Source organism: Archocentrus centrarchus, chromosome 18 (genome assembly GCF_007364275.1).
Source record: "Archocentrus centrarchus isolate MPI-CPG fArcCen1 chromosome 18, fArcCen1, whole genome shotgun sequence".
Classification (NCBI taxonomy): Eukaryota; Metazoa; Chordata; class Actinopteri; order Cichliformes; family Cichlidae; genus Archocentrus; species Archocentrus centrarchus.
Window position 1 is genome coordinate 2,651,475 of NC_044363.1, and position 18,849 is coordinate 2,670,323.

The window sequence follows — 18,849 nt, forward strand, 5'->3', positions numbered from 1 at the left end:
GAGGTGAAGAAGAAGCTGCAGCTCATTGTTCAATATGTCAAGACTTGTGACGCACACAAAGCGCACAAACTGTTCACCGTTAATCACAGTCACACCCTGCTTTACAGTCTGTGTTTAAACACGAACATTACAGCCTAGACCTGTTACTGTACTACCTACACTCACAGACATTTTGAAGGGACCAAAGATAAATAAAATAAAATAAAATAAAATAAAATAAATATTGCACACTAAGAGGGAAGAATGAAATACAAATACAGAAAATCATACTAAAAAGATCAAATACATACTCCTGTTGTCTCTTCTTCTTTAGTCTCTTCAGTGTCTCCACTCTGACTGAAGTGTTTGGCCTCAGTTATAACAGCATGAAATGTACACAGCACTCCTGTCAGTGAGGAGGAGGCTTTGGTGGTTGGTGATAATCCTTCTCTTTGTTTGTTTGTGGTTCATTCTTCTTTCACTTTTGTTTTGTGTCACGGGTCAACAGCTGGGCAGTGAAGCTGGTTCAGATCAGCTGACAGACACAGCCTGGACCTTTAACTGCTGCACATTTATCTGACTGTCAGAGGCTCCTGCAGTCACTTTGTTTTAGATCCACACAGTCTGATGAAGTGTTCATGGATCCAGGAGCTGTTTGAAGAATCTGCAACCAAAATATGTTTGAACATAGAGATTCATATTTATATTATTTATAACTCCAACGCTCTGTAAAAACCGTAATAACAATGAGGGTTAAAGTTTTCTTTCCCCTGTTAACAGCAGGGAAACTGCAGCCTGCAAACTCACTTTTAAAATGACTTCATTATTTATTTTAAGTCTAAGGACAAAAAGTTCAGCCTGAAACGTCCATCAGGTAGAATTTGTGTGTAACTGTAAATTTTTAGCTTTAATTTCTCATAAGTTTGATGTGAACACAGTTTGTGTGTTTTATTTTGAGTCATTTAAACAAACCTTCATTGATCACACTCTCCTTTAACCTGAACACCATCACCATAAACTACAGCGTTTACCCAGACAGCACAAACATTATCAATACTAGTGGAAAGTTGACTTCACAAACACACGTATAACAGTGAGGACTCCATATTTACAACAAGAAAAAAACTTTGTGTCAACAGTTTTTATGTCCACAACATTTGACTGTAACTCACTCAACAAGTTGTTCAGTAAGAAAACCTGCAGCTCAATGCTGGACCTGACCGTGAGCCCAGCATCACAGACCGACCCAGTGAGGCCAGAAAGACCTGCATCTGACCTGACAGTAAGACTAAAACCAATCTCCTTTTTAGTTTCCCAACTTGTGCATCCTGTTTCCCTGACTCCTCCTGTTTTAGTCCCTCAGCAAATGATAGAAAAAAAGGTGTTTTAACAAAATGAGGCGTCATCATCATGTAAAAGTGTTGTCATTAAACAGATGTTCAGATATTGTTTCTTTATATCTCAGCTTCAAGTTCATGACAAATTTAGGTCAATTAAATTCTCAGCATAGAGCAATGTGACAGAAGTATTTCCTTTCATTCGTACTCACACTAACAGTGAAGAACAGTTTGTTCCCACAGGTGATCATCCTAAACAAACAGCAGAGGCCTCGATGGCTGAGGAGTCCTCGTCTGTCATAATGGTTCCTGAGGAGGCTGCTGTCAGCTGTTTGCTGTGGAGCACCAGATCCTGACATAACAACATTTTTATTGACATCTCCATGCAAACAAAATTAGAATGAAGACTGATGTTTGCACTGTGTGCTCGGTGTCTGTGTGCTACCTCCTAAAATTAGACAGTGTTCACTTCCATGGCCACAGTTCACTTCAGTTCACTTCAGTTTTATTTCTATAGCACCAAATCACAACAAACAGAAGCCTGAAGGCGGTTTATAAAAGATCAACAGATTAAAAGATCAAATTCAAACTTTTGCTGTCTTCTTTTCTCTCAGTTGGTAGCTGTTTATTCTCTTCAACAAGGCGACTGTGACATACTGTACAGGAAGGCTGTGTTTGGTTTCACTTTCATAATACAGAACATACACACAGGTTACAAAATGTACACAGGTTTCCTCTTATCAGTGAAGGTGAGGCTTTGCTGGTCAGTGAGCATTCCTCTCTGTGTTTGTTGATAGTTTATGGTGTACCTGTGGACACAGCAGTAAAACTGGCTGTGATCAGATACAGTAGCTATAATTTCAACTGTTGCAGATTTATTAGAGTATAAGAGTCTCCACAAATGTGCTCCTGGAAGAAAGGTAAAAAAATCCCCATAAGCATGCTCCTAAACCTTGTGGAAAGCCTTCCCAGAAGAGTTGAAGCTCCAAAGGGTGGATCTCCATCATATGGAGCCCTATGCATTAAGACTGGGATATCATTCAAGTTCATGTGTGTGTTAAAGCACATGTGCAAAGATTTTTTTTTGGTTATATATACAGTACCAGTGTAAAGCTTGCACACACTCACCCATTCATATGAACGGGTAAGTGTGTGCAGGCAGTCCGAGGATGGCCTGTCTGCCTGCAGAGAGCGCCGTTGTTGAAGGATGCGCTGTAAAGCAATGGAAAATGAGGTGACTGATCAGTGACCAGCAAGGCTTCACTGATAGCAGGAGTCCTGTGTACATGTCCCTCCGATTGTTTGGCATCTGAATTTTTAAGTCTTCTGACTTCTTTCAATTTAACTCAGTTAGTTAATGGACCTACACATTATCTTGGACACACCCTGGACCTTGTTATTTCTCGTGGGTTGTCCATTTCTCATTGTGAAATATCTGAGACTGCTATCTCAGACCATTTCCCTGTTATTTTTATTCTTGATGTCCCTCTCCTGAGAGAACGACCTTTGATGGCAGAGTGTTATCGTCGTTTTCTGTCTCCTTCTACAGCTGGGCAGTTTGCTACTGCTTTCATGCTCTCAGCTACCTATCTTGGATATACCAAGTATTTCATTCTGTCCTAACAGCTTTATTGAATCTTTTTATGATACATGTAACACGATTTTGGACTCTGTTGCTCCCTGTACTTTTAAACCTGTTAGACACAGAGCTGAACCTTGGCTAAATGATAATACTCACGCACTCAGGAGACAATACCGTAAAGCTGAACGCAAATGGAGGAAAGACAAATCACAAGTATCACTGGAAATTCTTAGAGACGGTTTTGCTCAGTATCAGAGGTCCGTTAAGGAAGCAAAGTGTCAATTCCTGTCTGATCTTATTTCCACTAGTAATCATTCATCTAGGGTATTATTTCATACAATTGACTCTGTTCTTAATCCTCCAACCTCAGTTTCACTTGAGGCATCAGTCTCAGTGTGCAATAACTTCCTCTCACATTTCACTGAAAAGGTGGCTTCTGTGAGACACTCTTCTGTTATGCCTGATAGCTATAATTTAGCTGTTAGTCCTGCTTTGGCTGTCTTTGAGCAGTTTGAGCCAGTGTCCTGCTCTTTTTTAAAGAAATTTATTTTTCAAATGAGGCCTACAAATTGTCCTCTTGACTGCCTTCCTTTTAAGTTATTGAAGGAAGTGTTTGATACTGTTGGTCCTGTACTTGTGACTTTTATCAACTCTTGTCTTAGCTCAGGGACTGTGCCAAGGATCTTTAAACACGCTATTGTGAGGCCCCTTCTTAAAAAGCCTTATTTAGATTCTTCAGTTTTATCTAATTTTAGACCAATTTCTCATTTATCCTATCTTTCAAAAATCTTAGAGAAAATTGTCTCTCAGCAACTACAGGTCTTCTTAGAATCAAATGATATTGTTGAAAAATTTCAATCAGGTTTTAGATCTAGGCACAGTACTGAGACTGACTTGTTGAAGATTCATAATGATATTGCTATGTCTGTTGATAATAGACACCTGGTTATTTTAGTTCTGCTGGATCTTACAGCAGCTTTTGATACAGTGGATCATTCCATTCTTCTGTCTCGACTGGAGCACTTCGTCGGTATTCGTGGTTCCCCCCGGAAGTGGTTCACTTCTTATTTGAAAGACAGAACATTTTCTGTTATGATTAATAATGTATCCTCTTCTTATGCACCTCTTTTATGTGGAGTTCCTCAGGGTTCTATCCTTGGTCCTCTTTTATTTTCCATATATATGCTGCCATTGGGGGAAGTCATATCAGCGCATAATGTGTCTTTTCACTGTTATGTGGATGATTAACAACTTTATATGGCTCTTAAACCACATATGGCTAATCCGATCTTATCTTTTATTGATTGTATAACTGCTGTTAAAAAATGGAAGTGATAACTTTTTGGTTTTAAATCATCAAAAAACTGAGAGTATTTTATTTGGTGATGCCGCTGCCATAGACACCAGTGTTCTGCCCTTTAAGTTAAACACTACACTTAAAAATCTTGGAGTCTTGTTTGATCAGAAATTCAATTTTGACAAACAGATTAACTCTGTAGTCCAAACTAGTTTTTATTACTTGCGTCTACTGACTAAAGTCAAATCTTTTGTAGATCGCACTGATTTAGAGAGGGCAATTCACGCTCTTATTAGTTCCAGACTTGACTATTGCAACAGCCTTTATATTGGTGTTCGTCAGTCTTCTCTGAGACGACTTCAACTCGTCCAAAATGCTGCTGCTCATCTCTTAACTAACACCCCTAGACGTAATCATATTACGCCTATTTTGTTCAATCTCCATTGGCTTCCTGTTCATTATAGAATTCATTTTAAAATCTTATTGTTTGTTTTTAAAGTATTGAATGGATTGGCCCCACCGTACTTATCAGATCTTTTAAGTTTTGCTGTATACGAGAGATCTTTGAGGTCTTCTAATCGTCTTTTACTAGATGTCCCAAGAACCAGGTTAAAGCACTGGGGTGATCGGGCCTTTTCAGTGGCCGCACCCCGACTGTGGAACAGCCTTCCTTTAGATTTCCGACTTATTTCTGATCTGAAAATTTTTAAATCTAAACTTAAGACTTATTTGTTTAAACAGGCTTTTAATACCATGTAATGGAACGATCTTATTTTTGTCTTCTGTGATGTAATATTATTTATATTTTTTTTTTTTTTTTTTTAAAGCCTGTCATGTCTGGTAGATCTTGCAAGCAGAACTGTGATCTGAATGCGTTGTTGTGCCAAACATATTTGCTATTTCAAGATGAGCTCTATAGGTTCTCAATAGGCTCTTCTTGTTGATGTTTTAACCCTTTATTTTATTTATCTGAGTTATTTTTCCACATACTATGTAACAGCCAGAGCTGACAGGCTGAAGAAGAGGAAAATAAAGAGAAGAAAAAGGGAGAGAGAAAGGGAGCAAAAAAAAAAAGGGGAAAGAGCACAAGTCTATTAATCAGATACTTCATCACTTTAACATATAAAAAAATACTATCAATACTTGCAAAAATAAATTTGTGTGTGAAAAACAAAACTAACAAAGCATGTTACGCACACCAACAATTTTGTTGAGTTGTGATTGAGTGGGCGTTTGTGTCTGTGTCATGTTTGTGTCTGTGTCATGGAACGTACTTACCAATGAGGGCAAAACGCTGCAGCTCCACCCATCAGAAGCCAGAGGCAGGTACGGAAAGCCCCCGGAACCCCAGGCCACCAGCAGCCCACCAAGAGCCAGGAAGACCCCCGGCCACTCAGTCCAAAGACAACCGCACACCTACCCCAGCAGACGGGAGAGGGTGGTCTCAGACGGAGCCCCCCCAGTCGAGGAGCGAGGGCTCCAGGGAACCCAAGGCGATGAGAAGCCAGCCCCCCCCAGCGGCCAGCCCCCTGCACTGGCCGGCGGCAGGGCTCCCGGGCCCACGGCACCCAAGGACCGCCCGACCCTCCACAGAGCCCCCCCCCACGCCGAAGAAGCCAACGCAGCCCCGCACCGCACCCCCAAGGGGGGCAGGCCAGTACCCACGCCAGAACACCCAGCCCCACCCAGGAACCCCGAGGCACCCCCATCCCAGGGGGGTAGGGGGGAGGAGGCAACCAGCAAGGAGTGGCCAGGAGGCAAGGCACAAGGCCCAGACCCAGGTCCAGCCATACATACAAACACACCCAGACACCCGTGTACACATTTATACACAGATACTCATACATGCCCATACATACTTACCCACACACAGATATGCCATACATACACATTCACTCACCCACCCATACTCACGGAGACGGTGACAAATACACAAAGACACACATTCATCCATAGCTACCCACCCTCTGAAGGCGGGGCAAGTGGAAACCACCCCAGGGCCAACAGCGACCCCAGGACGCCACCAGCCCGGTCCCCAAGGAACCACCCGACCCCTACCCCGGGCGAGACGCAAGAAATCGGGGTGTAAGATGACCCATCCACCCCTCCTCCTCCCCAACTTGTAGGTCTATGTGTTAATGTTTGTGAGTGAATGAGGTGTATAGGGTGCAGTTAAAATTGAGGGGACAGTTATGCCACAAGCGCCAACTGTTGGTCGTCAGCGCTTGCCCACACTGCCCCCCCAAAACCCTCCATGTCTAAAGTGCAAATAAAATTTGGAGACAGACAGTGACGAGGATCCGAGTGGGGCCACCTTATTTATATTTAATGTAATTGATTTATTTTATTGTATATTTGTAAAGTGCTTTGGTCACCTTGTCGGTTGTGTTAAGCGCTATATAAATGAATAAATGAATGAATGAATGAATGAATGTACATGTTTCATTATTTTAAAAATTTCTTTCTTAAGAAAAATGTATTGCAGGTATTTGATATCTTCTTCTTTAAAATGTACAAAGATTTTGGAAGAACAGTGTCTGGAGTCAGACTACCTGCATACATGTGGACAACTCAGAACAACCTGCAGACTGAAGACTATAATCAGTGATTATGATTATTACATATAGATCACATATATTACACATATATATTTATAGAAATCAACTTTAAATGAGACTTCTTAAAGCTTTTGTCAGCTTCCTAATGTGAGTTACATACACACACACACACAAACACACACACACACGTATGTGTGTATTATCTCTCTCTCTCTTTCTGGACTCAGTTGCTGAAACACTGTTAGCACAGCTCTGATTTTTGGTCATCATTCAGTAACTTGACACATTTTATATCATACTTGATTTTCAATAAACATCCATTTTTCATGTGTTGACCCTCTGCTTCAGAAACACTCTCCTCATGAGCACTGTGAGGGATGCAAAAGGCCGATGAGTCCCGTCCTCTGCTGATTATTATCGTCTCCAATCACAGCTGGAGCAGGTTGGGATATTCTGCTTGAGCAGTTTTATAAACATCAGCTGAACTGATGGAGGTTCATCCTAGTTTGGAGCTGTAGGATTGACATGAGACAGGATTAGGTGGATGCAAAGGACTGATACATAATTTAAAACACAAAGATACCATTCCACCTAAAACATAAGCAAACTGTTATTGCAGTACTTTTATGTAATGCAGTATATACTGTAGTTGTTTACAGTTGGACACAGAGTGATTAGTGTAACTATGCCTTTTAAGTTAAATAAAACAGTTAGAAATCTCAGGCTAATCTTTGACCAGGAGTTTAGTTGATTTTTTTTTTTTATCAAGATCAACTGTGTAGTCAAATCTAGCTTTTATCATCTGCATTTGATGACTAAAGTTAAATCTTTTGTAAACTGCATTGACTTAGAGAAGGCCATTCATGCATTTGTCAGTTCTAGACTTGATTATTGTAATGGTCTTTATATTGGTGTCCATCAGTCTTCCCTTAGACGACTTCAGCTTCCCAGAATGCAGCTGCCCGCCTCTTAACCAACACCTCGAGATCTGAGCACATTTCCTCTGTTCTATTCTCTTTGCACTGGCTTCCTGTTCAATTTAGAATTGAGTTCAAAATCATAATGTTTGTTTTTAAAGCTTTAAATGGACTAGCCCCACCATATTTATCTGAATTTTAAAGACTTCCTGTACATGGGAGATCTCTGAGGTCATCCAGTTACCTTTTATTAGATGTTTCAAGAACTAGGTTAAAGCACCGGTGTGACTGGGCCTTTTCAGTGGCAGCACCCCGACTCTGGAACAACCTCCCTTTAGATCTTCGATTAACTTCTAACCAGAGAATCTTTAAGTGTAAGCTTAAGACTTCTTTTTAGACAGGCTTTTAATACCATGTAGTACAATGCTTCTCAAATAGTGGGGCGCGCCCCCTAGGGAGGGCGTGGTGCGCTACCAGGGGGCGGCACGTCTGACCCCGGGGGACATGCTTTTGCTGCCATACTAGAATAAATTGTAATTGCACATCCACAACAGTAGGTGGCAGTGGCGCTCTCATTGTCAGAGTGTGCACAGTAAGTAACAGTAACAGCTCTATGGTGCACGTTTTTTTTTTTTTGCCTACTCACAGCATAGAGCGGGTTCTGCCGCGACTATTTATAGTCGGGGGGGGGCATAACAGAAAATAATAGAGAAGCACTGATGTAGTGGAATAACATTTTCATTATATTCCTTTTTATTGTTGTTCTTGTGTATTTCCTCTGTGATGTAACTTTTACTGTGAAGTGCTTTGGTCACCTTAGTTGGTTCTTGTTAAGCGCTATATAAATCAATGAATCAATCAATAATTCAATCGATCAATCAATCAATCAATCAATGATATCTAATAATATCTGATATTGTAAATGTTTATTGTTGGGACTGTTTAACCACTGAACTGCTGATTGCATTTCAAAGCTCTCTGTGGCTGTGTGCTTAAACATGTTTGATAGATTTGTACATTTACACAGATTAGGTGTCAGAGTTGTGCGTTCATGCTCTTCAGAGTCCACATTATGAATTAGGACTCATGGTGAAGCTTTAAGTGTCACCGCTGATGTTAGCAGAGTAACACATACACAGAGCACCAAATGCAGACAGCAGAGGGAACAAAGACTCACAGACTGGGATCCAAACACAGGCTTGAAGAAACAAGGATTCAAAGTATGAAGCAGAGAAATACATGAGGTGAGGAATAAGAAGTGGATGGAGGGAAGGGAACTCTGAGGACACCTGGTGGACACTTGGAGGAAGACAGGTCTGAGGAACGAAGATAAGAACAGCCTGCATGGAGGACGTGAGCAGACTCTCCTGAATATTTACCTGTTGGTCTTCAGCAGTTCAATTTTTTAAGCTCCAGAGAGACTTTTAAAGAACCACATAAGTACCACAGTGTGTGTCTTTGGCACACAGACTACACTAGAGTGAGTCGATGAGTTTCTGCTCAGAATTAATTGGAGTCTTGTGTAAAACTTTCTCTATCATTTGTTTAGCTCATAAATATTGTTGTCTGTAAATGATTCACTTTATTGTATGTGTGTTAACAAATATATTAAGTGATGCTTCATTTCTTTAGAAATGAACCCCTTAAGCTGTAATTTAAGAACAAATATATTAGGGTTACTTCACAGTAAGAGACACTGAGATCCATTCACTACCCATGTATTAATATCACTATATGATGTGTCTGTGTAGGTTCTCAGTCATTCAGGTCATAGTAGAGTCTAGAGCTTGAAAAATCACTGTATGATGCTCCTTGTAATATCTAGTAAAGTGTTTCCTGGAAACATATTTCATTTGTTTCCTCTTGACTGAATTTTGTTTTATTTAAACTGTTAATATTATAAACGGCTAATGCTTCTTCCTCTCTGAAAACATTCAGAGAATAAACAATGAGGCAAGAATGAAAAATACTTTATTTAACCCCAAAGTGAAGTAATTATTGTTACTGCAGCAAAATCATTAAATATGCACATGATAATGTAGCTTAAACAATGTAGAATTGAAATATATATATATATATATGTGTAAAATATGAAAAAGGTCAAATAAAATGCTCAGTGAACAGAACAAAGAATCTGAATTCAAACAGTAATGATGCAGGAAAATTCCCTCAGTCAGTAACATGGACGTACTCCAAAGTTCAGTCACCCCACTCATGTCCAGTGGAATTTCTCCACCTTTCTGTTTGCCTCTCAGATTAAACCCAAAAGCCTGGGATCAGCTACAGCTAATTTCAACTGTTTGTCTTTTAATTTTGAAAATGCAAAGTGTCTTTAATTGTTTTTCTTAATACTTATAGAGTTCATATGACTCAGTAATATGATACATCCACCTAAAATTATAGTGGGATTACAGTGTAAGACAGGAAGGATAAGCTACTTAATAATACCTAAAACTGATGTGTAAGCTACACAAAGTTACTCACTATTCAAAGGATTGAAGCTACAGTTGTTACCCCCTTATAATCTGCTGTGAAATACATTTAAGCATTCTTGAGTAAAAATTAAATGATATGCAGTATGTGAGGAAATGACACCTTTAGCCACTGGGTCTATTCTGATTCTGAAACTTCCTGTTTGTTGGCTTTGAATTTAAGAACTTTTCGCTCAAAAAGTTTCTCTTTAAACAGCCGAGAATCAATTATGTTATATTGTGGTAATTAATTTTTTTGGCAGTAAATGATAGTTTTACTTATTTTCATTTTAATATAGGTATTTTTTTTTTTTCAAGCTTAGCAGTGGAATTAGAGCAGGATTAAGCTCAGCTGGAGGAGGCGGGGAGGCCGTGGTGGATTTCTGGGACACAGCAACACTGACGAGTAAGGACTGAAAACGTGTTGAATAAGGAGTCCAATTATTAAATTGAATTAAGCCATTTCAAACAGTTTTACAGATTAATCCGGGTCAGGACTGCATCTCATCCCCGTGTGGGATGGCATGAAGTTCAAGTTACAGTTTCATATGGTGACAGCTTATCAATCTTGGTTACATCATATACAAAACAAGAAATGTGCAAGACAGAGAGAAAGGATTCCACAGCTGCTTCTCCCTCCAAGTGTTTGTTTATCATGTTTAGTCTCGTTGACCACTCCACTCGAGAGTCCTTGCTTCTGTTATTGATACAATGGTGACATAGCAGAAACCTTTTGTCCTAAAACATTATGTGCTTCTGTGTCATTGTTCAGTTATGTTTAGTTTACAGTCTAAGGCAAATTTCTCAGGCAAGTAAATGTACATAAGGTAAGAGGACACATATACCATGAACTTCATGGAACTCATTTCCTTCACCTCACAATGGTGCAGTGGTGTGGATGCCGCAGCCATCGGCGGTCAGAAAACTACATGAAAAGTGTACACTGAGTGTTACCCCCTCCCCCCACGTCGTACGCTTTGTCAGTATTTGTTAAGCGTCCTTTACCAAAGTCACATTAAAATATTTAACAGATTTCTGAGCACAGTGTACCACATGAAAATGGTTCAAGGTCAGTAAGCAAAACAAGCATTCATACATAAGGCGCACCGATCATAAGGAGCACTGCAGATTTTTGAGAAAATTTAAGGATTTTAAGTGCAGCTTATAGTCCGAAAAATATATGTTAAAATACGTAGAGCGTAAAAGTAAAGCGTCATGAGAAAAATAAATATTCGAGTAAAGTACAAATACCTGATCATTCTATTTAAGTACAGTAACAAAGTGTTTGTACTTTGATAATACCCACCTCCAATTTACTGCCTCAAACACCTGCTGCACCCTCTCACCTTTGATGGTGTGTGAGGGAGCGAAACATTGAAGCTAACATGAACTTAAATGCAACATGAGCATCATGTCAGTGGCTGCTTTATCTCTATGTTTAGGATCATTATCCTCCTGCTTTGACTAAAACTGAAGGACAGTTTGTTAACTTTGAGAACTCTGACATTTCTAAAGTGAAGTTTATTTACAAAGAAGAAAGGGTTAACAAGCTGAGAAGTTCAGGTGATCAGTGAATAAAAAGGGTTAAACACACAGTATCGCTCTCAGAGAGCTCCTCTTCCTGGAATGAAGCACAGCCTGATAACTCCTCCCTCTTCTTCCTGCTCTTAAACACAGCACCTCCTCTCTGTCCATGTTTCCTCGTTCCCTCCCCTTCAGATCTGTAGTTTGAAGATGGGTGTAACCAACATGTGGTGACGTGTCAGAGCTGACAGGCTCCATTCACTGCAGAAACACATGCTGCTGAGATCAGAGCTCAGACTAGTTTCAGTTATAAGGAAGTGAAACTCACACAGTCACTGACACTGAGAGGAGAAATGGCGCAGAAAGGAGTTCAGCTGGACCGAGAAACCTTCACTTGTTCCATCTGTTTGGATCTACTGAAGGATCCGGTGGCTCTTCCCTGTGGACACAGCTACTGCATGAACTGTATTAAAAGCTTCTGGGATGAAGAGGAGGAGAAAAAGGGAATCTACAGCTGCCCTCAGTGCAGGAAGACTTTCACACCGAGGCCTGTCCTGGAGAAAAACACCATGTTAGCTGTTTTAGTGGAGGAGCTGAAGAAGACTGGACTCCAAGCTGCTCCAGCTGATCACTGCTATGCTGGACCTGAAGATGTGGCCTGTGATGTCTGCACTGGGAGGAAACTGAAAGCCATCATGTCCTGTCTGGTCTGTCTGGCCTCTTACTGTGAGAAACACCTCCAACCTCACTATGATGCAGCTCCATTAAAGAAACACAAGCTGGTGGCCCCCTCCAAGAAGCTCCAGGAGAACATCTGCTCTCGTCATGATGAGGTGATGAAGATTTTCTGTCGTACTGATCAGCAGAGTATCTGTTATCTCTGCACAATGGATGAACATAAAGGCCATGAAACAGTCCCAGCTGCAGCAGAAAGGACTGAGAAGCAGAAGGAGCTCGAGGTGAGACGACTAAACATCCAGCAGAGAATCCAGGACCGAGAGAAAGATGTGAAGCTGCTTCAACAGGAGGTGGAGGCCATCAATGGCTCTGCTGATAAAGCAGTGGAGGACAGTGAGAAGATGTTGACTGAGCTGATCCGTCTGATCCAGAAAAGAAGCTCTGATGTGAAGCAGCAGGTCAGATCCCAGCAGGAAACTGAAGTGAGTCGAGTCAAAGAGCTTCAGGAGAAGCTGGAGCAGGAGATCGCTGAGCTGAAGAGGAAAGACGGCGAGCTGGAGCAGCTCTCACACACACAGGATCACAACCAGTTTCTACACAACTACCCCTCACTGTCAGCACTCAGTGAGTCTACACACTCATCCAACATCAATATTGGTCCTCTGAGGTACTTTGAGGATGTGACAGCAGCTGTGTCAGAGACCAGAGAGAAACTACAGGACATCCTGAGAGAGGAATGGACAAACATCTCACTGAGAGTCACTGAAGAGGATGTTTTACTGTCACCATCAGAGCCAAAGACCAGAGCTGGATTCTTAAAATATTCACATGATATCACACTGGATCCAAACACAGCAAACAGACAGCTGTTATTATCTGAGGGGAACAGAAAAGTAACATTAATGAAACAACAACAGTCTTATTCTGATCATCCAGACAGATTCACTGGATGGTGTCAGGTCCTGAGTAGAGAGAGTCTGACTGGACGTTGTTACTGGGAGGTGGAGTGGAGAGGGAGAGGAGTTAATGTAGCAGTTACATACAAGAATATCAGCAGAGCAGGGCTTATATATGAATGTTTATTTGGAAACAACGATAAATCTTGGGCATTACGTTGTGACACAAACAGTTATATATTTTGGCACAACTATGTCCACACTGTCCTCTCAGGTCCTCGGTCCTCCAGAGTAGGAGTGTACCTGGATCACAGAGCAGGTATTCTGTCTTTCTACAGCATCTCTGAAACCATGACTCTCCTCCACAGAGTCCAGACCACATTCACTCAGCCGCTCTATGCTGGACTTTATCTTTATGATGGAACCACTGCAGAGTTGATTAAAGTCAGATAGACAGAGAAGATAGGTTCATGTTGATCCTGACCATTATATGTACTTGTGTAGTTTCTAAATGAGGCTTTACATTTTAGAAGCTGAGAAGTTCAGTGGTCCATTGATGTCTGAAAATAATATTGCACTGATTCAAACTGTACTTACATTTATATACCTTACATCAATATAAATCTGGATCTGTTCTTATGGATGATAATCATGTGAGTTTCCATTATACTACTCTTCATATTCAGCATGTTTTCAGTCTTGAATCAGTCTGGTTAGTGGTTTTATTCTGTAGTTGCTGTAGTGGGTTGTCAAATGCAAAGAATCCATTGGAGCTGCAGTGATTCATCAGTTAGTCAATGATTAGAGAACTGATTGTTTTATAATTATTTTAGTCATATTTAAAACTGCTTCCAGTTTCTGAAATGTGAAGATTGTTGATTTTCTTGATCATATATGAAAGTAAACTTAATGTTTTTGATGTTTGAACTTTGAAAATGGAACAAAAATTTGAATCTTTGAGCTGTTTGAGATTTTTACCTGTTATCTGATACTTATACTCATAAAAAGTCTCTTCCTAACATGAAGTTTACTTGTTCACATTTATCTACATAGTTTTACTTTTACTCACTGAAAAAAAGTCAACTACTCAATAGTTCACACATGAATCTTGAATCCAGGTGATTCAGTGTGAGGTTTGAATGTTTGATGAATCAATATTAATTGTCTAAATTATCCACACAGATCATAAAAGGATTCAAACCTGGCTAAATGACTTTATTCAACTTTTCTTTATTTACTTCATCTTTACCTGAAAGAAAACCAAATTATAATCTGTGTTTGATTCTCAGGTTTCTCATCAGGTGACTGCAGGGTCTTTCTGGGTGGAGTTTGCATGTTGTCCTCGTGTCTGTGTGGGTTTTCTCCAGGCACTATGGTTTCCTCCCACAGTCCAAAGACATGCAGTTCCTGTGGTTAGATTAACTGGTGATTCTAAATTATTCATAGGTGTGAATGTGAGTGTGAGTGGTTGTCTTTCTCTCTGTGTTAGCCCTGCGACAGGCTGTGACCTGTACAGGGTGTACCCTGCCTCTTGCCCTGTGACAGCAGGATTGGCTCCAGCCTATCAAGATTAACGTGGAAGCGAATGGCCTAAAATGAAAATCTTTTGCGGGATCTCTCAAAAGTGCATCTTATTTTTTTCTTCCTTGTCCCTTGCCAGGTTTCATAGTAATGTCTTTTCTGATTTTACTACACAGTGAGAACTTTATGGGTTCCAGTTTATATTGTTCTGTCAGTTTGGAGAAACCTCATGTTTCCTTCATCAGTCTCTGCATCCCTGATAAGAAGCTTCTTCACCAGACAAAACAACATGAAAAAAAAAGATTTATGAGGTTATTATAACTCTAGATTCCTACAGACTTCATTCACAACACAACACAACACGCTGCTTTTCTGCAGCATGAAGAAACCGACTGAGGACTACAAGAGGCATTCAGGTGCAGTAGGAGCAGTTAGTCATCATGAATATTGCAGACAGTCAGAGCCAGGAGCTAAACCTCAAACCAAAGACAAGTCCACGTCCAACTTTGGTTTTATGTTCTGTTCATTGTGATCATTTCTATGAATCAAAGCAGTTTCATATAAAATAGTTGTGTTGTTGTATCCTGGAATGAACCATCTAAATGAGGCAGAAATCACAGAAAATTCTACTGTAATCTTTTATTTACAGGCTTCTGTTTCTACACATTTTGTATCCAGACTCTGTTCAGGCTCCAACCTGACTCATAATTATAGAAATGAGTTCAAACCAAATAAAGATCAATGTTTTTGTTTTCATTCACTTTCTTTTGTTCAATCATCACACACATTTATTATAAACTGATATTTTTATAACATTCACACATAATAAATGTCTCTTTGTCCCTCTGGTGGTCAAACTCTGTAACTACAACACTGTTTCTAAATGACTTCAAACCTGCTTTGATGTTTCTGCAGTTTCTCTTTGTGTCTGTTTTGTATCTGTTGTAATGAGTGAATGAAGTCAGACTGTAGATTTTCCTTCTTCTAGCTGTACTGACTGACCTTTGACCTCATGTGTTGATGACTCTTCACCTCTGTCTCCTCTCACAGGGAGAAAATGATCTGCAGGATCCTGCTGCTCCTCATCCTCACCTCATGTGTCTCTGGTTAGTTTACAGCTTCACTTTATGAACTCCAAATAAAGCTCAACAACAGATTTGTTCCAGTTCTCAGTGTGTCTGCTCCTCTCTTTCCCTCTCTGTCTCCTCAACAGGATCATTTGTAGTCAATGTGACACAGACCTCCTATCAGGCAGAGGAGAACCACAACATCACACTGGAGTGGACGTTCACCACCAAACCTGACAGAGTCTCTAAATATATTTTTATATACTGTCAGCAGATAAGAAGTGGCAAAGTACATGAAATTTTCACTGACAAAGTCCTGTATCATGTTCATGAAGGTGTTGAGGTGTCAGAGTCTCAGGATGCAAAGTTTTCAGGACGAGTCCAGAGTGACAAAGACGCCCTCAGAGAAGGACGAATCAGACTTCAGCTGTCCAGACTCAGGACTGATGACTCGGGTCTGTACCTGTGTGAGGTCAACACTGATGATGGCTTCAGTGTTGGAAGACGTCGACGTCGACTCAACATCACTGGTAAGTTATAAGAATCCCCTTTTTTTTATCTCTTGATCATATTGATTATACTAGATTATAATATTTTTATAATATTTTTATTTTCATTTAGAGCGTTTGATTTTCTGTTACATGGCACTGAACAGGAGTGGCCCTCCAATCTCATTGTACATCCTGTATAATGACAATAAAGGCATTCTATTCTATTCTATTCTATTTAAAATGATAATTATCAGTGTCAGACTGACCAGACTATTAAACCTAATTTGACTGAGCTCAGCTGTGGAGACTCCCATTATTTGCCTGACTGGCTTTTATGGCTGTGCTCCAACTTTTAACATACTAACAAAATTTGTTTTCATTGTTTTTTAACCATCAGCTGATCATCTGGAGGTCATGGCTTAAAAAATAGCTGCAAAATTAAAGTGCTGTGATCTCTGGGTGGTTCCATGGTTAGCTGTTCTCTGTTTGGTTAGTGTTTTTTTATTGTTTAGATTTTAATTTTGATTTCTGTTAAGTTTGTGCATTTTTCTGTGTAAGTTCTTGTTTTTAGTCATTTCCCATTTTACTTTGGTAGTTATTTGTCTTTTGTTTTAGCTTTACTTCCTCTCCTGTCTCAGTGTCTAGATTGGGTTCAGCTGTGCTTTGTTATCCTCCAGTGTGCGTTCCCTGATTGCCTCATGTGTATAAGTAGTCCAGTCCTTCCCCTCAGGTTTTGCTTTTTCTTTAGAGGACCTTTATGTTTTGGACTTCAGCTTTTATAAATGATTTGCTTTTTATTCATTCAGTCTGCCTTCTCTTCAACACCACAGTTCATGACAGAAAATTATGCAGGCATCAGTGTTAGACTTTCTAGCAAGAGAAAGATTGTGTTCAAAAATAGTTTTCATTACCTTTTTATCAGTTTAAACAAAATAAAATATCCTGAAAGTAGTTAAGTTCACCTGCCTTTGTCTTCTTGCAGGAGCTGAAAGTCCAAATCTGAAACACTTGGGGACGTTCACATGTGTTCTGATAGTTTTGGTGATCAGTTATGATTCTCTGTGCTTCGATGATCTTAATAGGTTATGCAGTTAACACTGTGGCTCGTCCTTCACCGAGGGTAAGTTTGTGTTTCCCATTTTAAACTGAACTATTTTCTCTGCCCTGATTTATGTCATTGCCTTGTTTACGTTTGCTCTTTCTCATCTCGATTGTGCAGATGAAGAGAAAAGACCACATCCCTTGCAGACAAAACAGCAGATCTTCTTTTCAAGCAGAGTCTGAATGTGAGTTCTTACCTCGCACTGATTCTACTGATTAAAACTTGCAGCCACCTAAAACTTACTAAAGAGTCAACTAATACCAGGTGATTTTCTTTATGGTACTTTCAAAGTAAAAGCATCATTGCTTTAAGACAAGTTTAACACAGGCTGTTATAAATGTGTAATACAATATTCACTGCACATCTTCCACTGATGTTCTCCTCTGTGTACCTACCTACTCATGGATTTATTCCAGCTCACAACAACAGTTTCACTGTGAGCACACAAAAATAATCCAACCAAAATAAAGAGCACTTATTGTTTACTCTGTTTAATAAATCTCAACTCCAGATTCAGTGTCTGCACGTTTATTTTCATGCTGCTCTGAAACTCTGAACAAAACAGAGGATAACACAATTTCTAAAACATCACATTTTCATGTCTCTGCAAAGCTCTTTGACTCTGAAGATATTTCAAACTTTGTTAAAAACATAAATGTGACATTTTATACACTGTTTAAGGACAGCTTACTCATTTATAATCTTGAATAATTGTGCATTAAAATTTTGTAAAATATTTTCTATTGTATGTTTTAATGTTTTTAATCATATTTTGTTGAAATTGCATCCAATAAACTAATTTCATGTATGAGCTCTGAATGTTTTAATCAGATTTTAGTACTTGTCAAATGTGTATTTCAGTATAAAGTCTGAATTTATTTTGAAGATTAACTAAACAATAAAGTCTGACAGGTAAAAAGACATCAGCTCTTCAGACTGAAAATAAACAGAGTGTAAAAAGAGTTTTTTTTATTTGTTTGTTTGCTGTTTTTTGTTTTTGTTTTTGTGTCAGGGTCCTGGGCCTTTTTTTATTGGTTTATGGCTGTTGAAGTGTTCTGTTATTGTTTAATTTCTTGACTTGTGTTTCTTAGTTTTATGAACTTTTGTAGTTTTCATGATCACTGATTAATGTTATGTTGTGTTGTTTCATGTATTTCTTAGTGCAGTTGGTTCATCCTGGGTTTATGTAATTATATTTTGTGTGTTCTCCTTTTCCCCTGTGTCTTTAGAGTTTAGTTCTCTCTGTGTTTTGTGTCTGTTTTTCTCACTGTGTCTGTGTCCCTCTGTGGTGTCAAGTTTGCGTTCCCTCTCTTCTCACTTCCTGTTTTACGTTTCCAGTTTCATGTTCCACGTGCCTTGTGTCCCACTCTAGTCAGACGGCTTCTGCAGGTCCCGATTGCCGCTAATGTTAATTCCAGTAAAAATCATC

General features: G+C 39.6%; 1 protein-coding gene across 1 annotated transcript; it reads left to right on the forward strand.

The window, feature by feature from the left end:
- Window positions 1-11,956: 11,956 nt before the first annotated feature.
- Window positions 11,957-17,739, forward strand: LOC115796970 (tripartite motif-containing protein 16-like). The gene is made up of 5 exons (XM_030753465.1): window positions 11,957-13,558; window positions 15,811-15,866; window positions 15,974-16,357; window positions 17,301-17,438; window positions 17,538-17,739. Exons 1-2 carry the CDS (start codon window positions 12,019-12,021, stop codon window positions 15,819-15,821), a joined length of 1,551 nt encoding a protein of 516 aa, XP_030609325.1. The 5' UTR covers window positions 11,957-12,018; the 3' UTR covers window positions 15,822-15,866; window positions 15,974-16,357; window positions 17,301-17,438; window positions 17,538-17,739.
- Window positions 17,740-18,849: the final 1,110 nt, after the last annotated feature.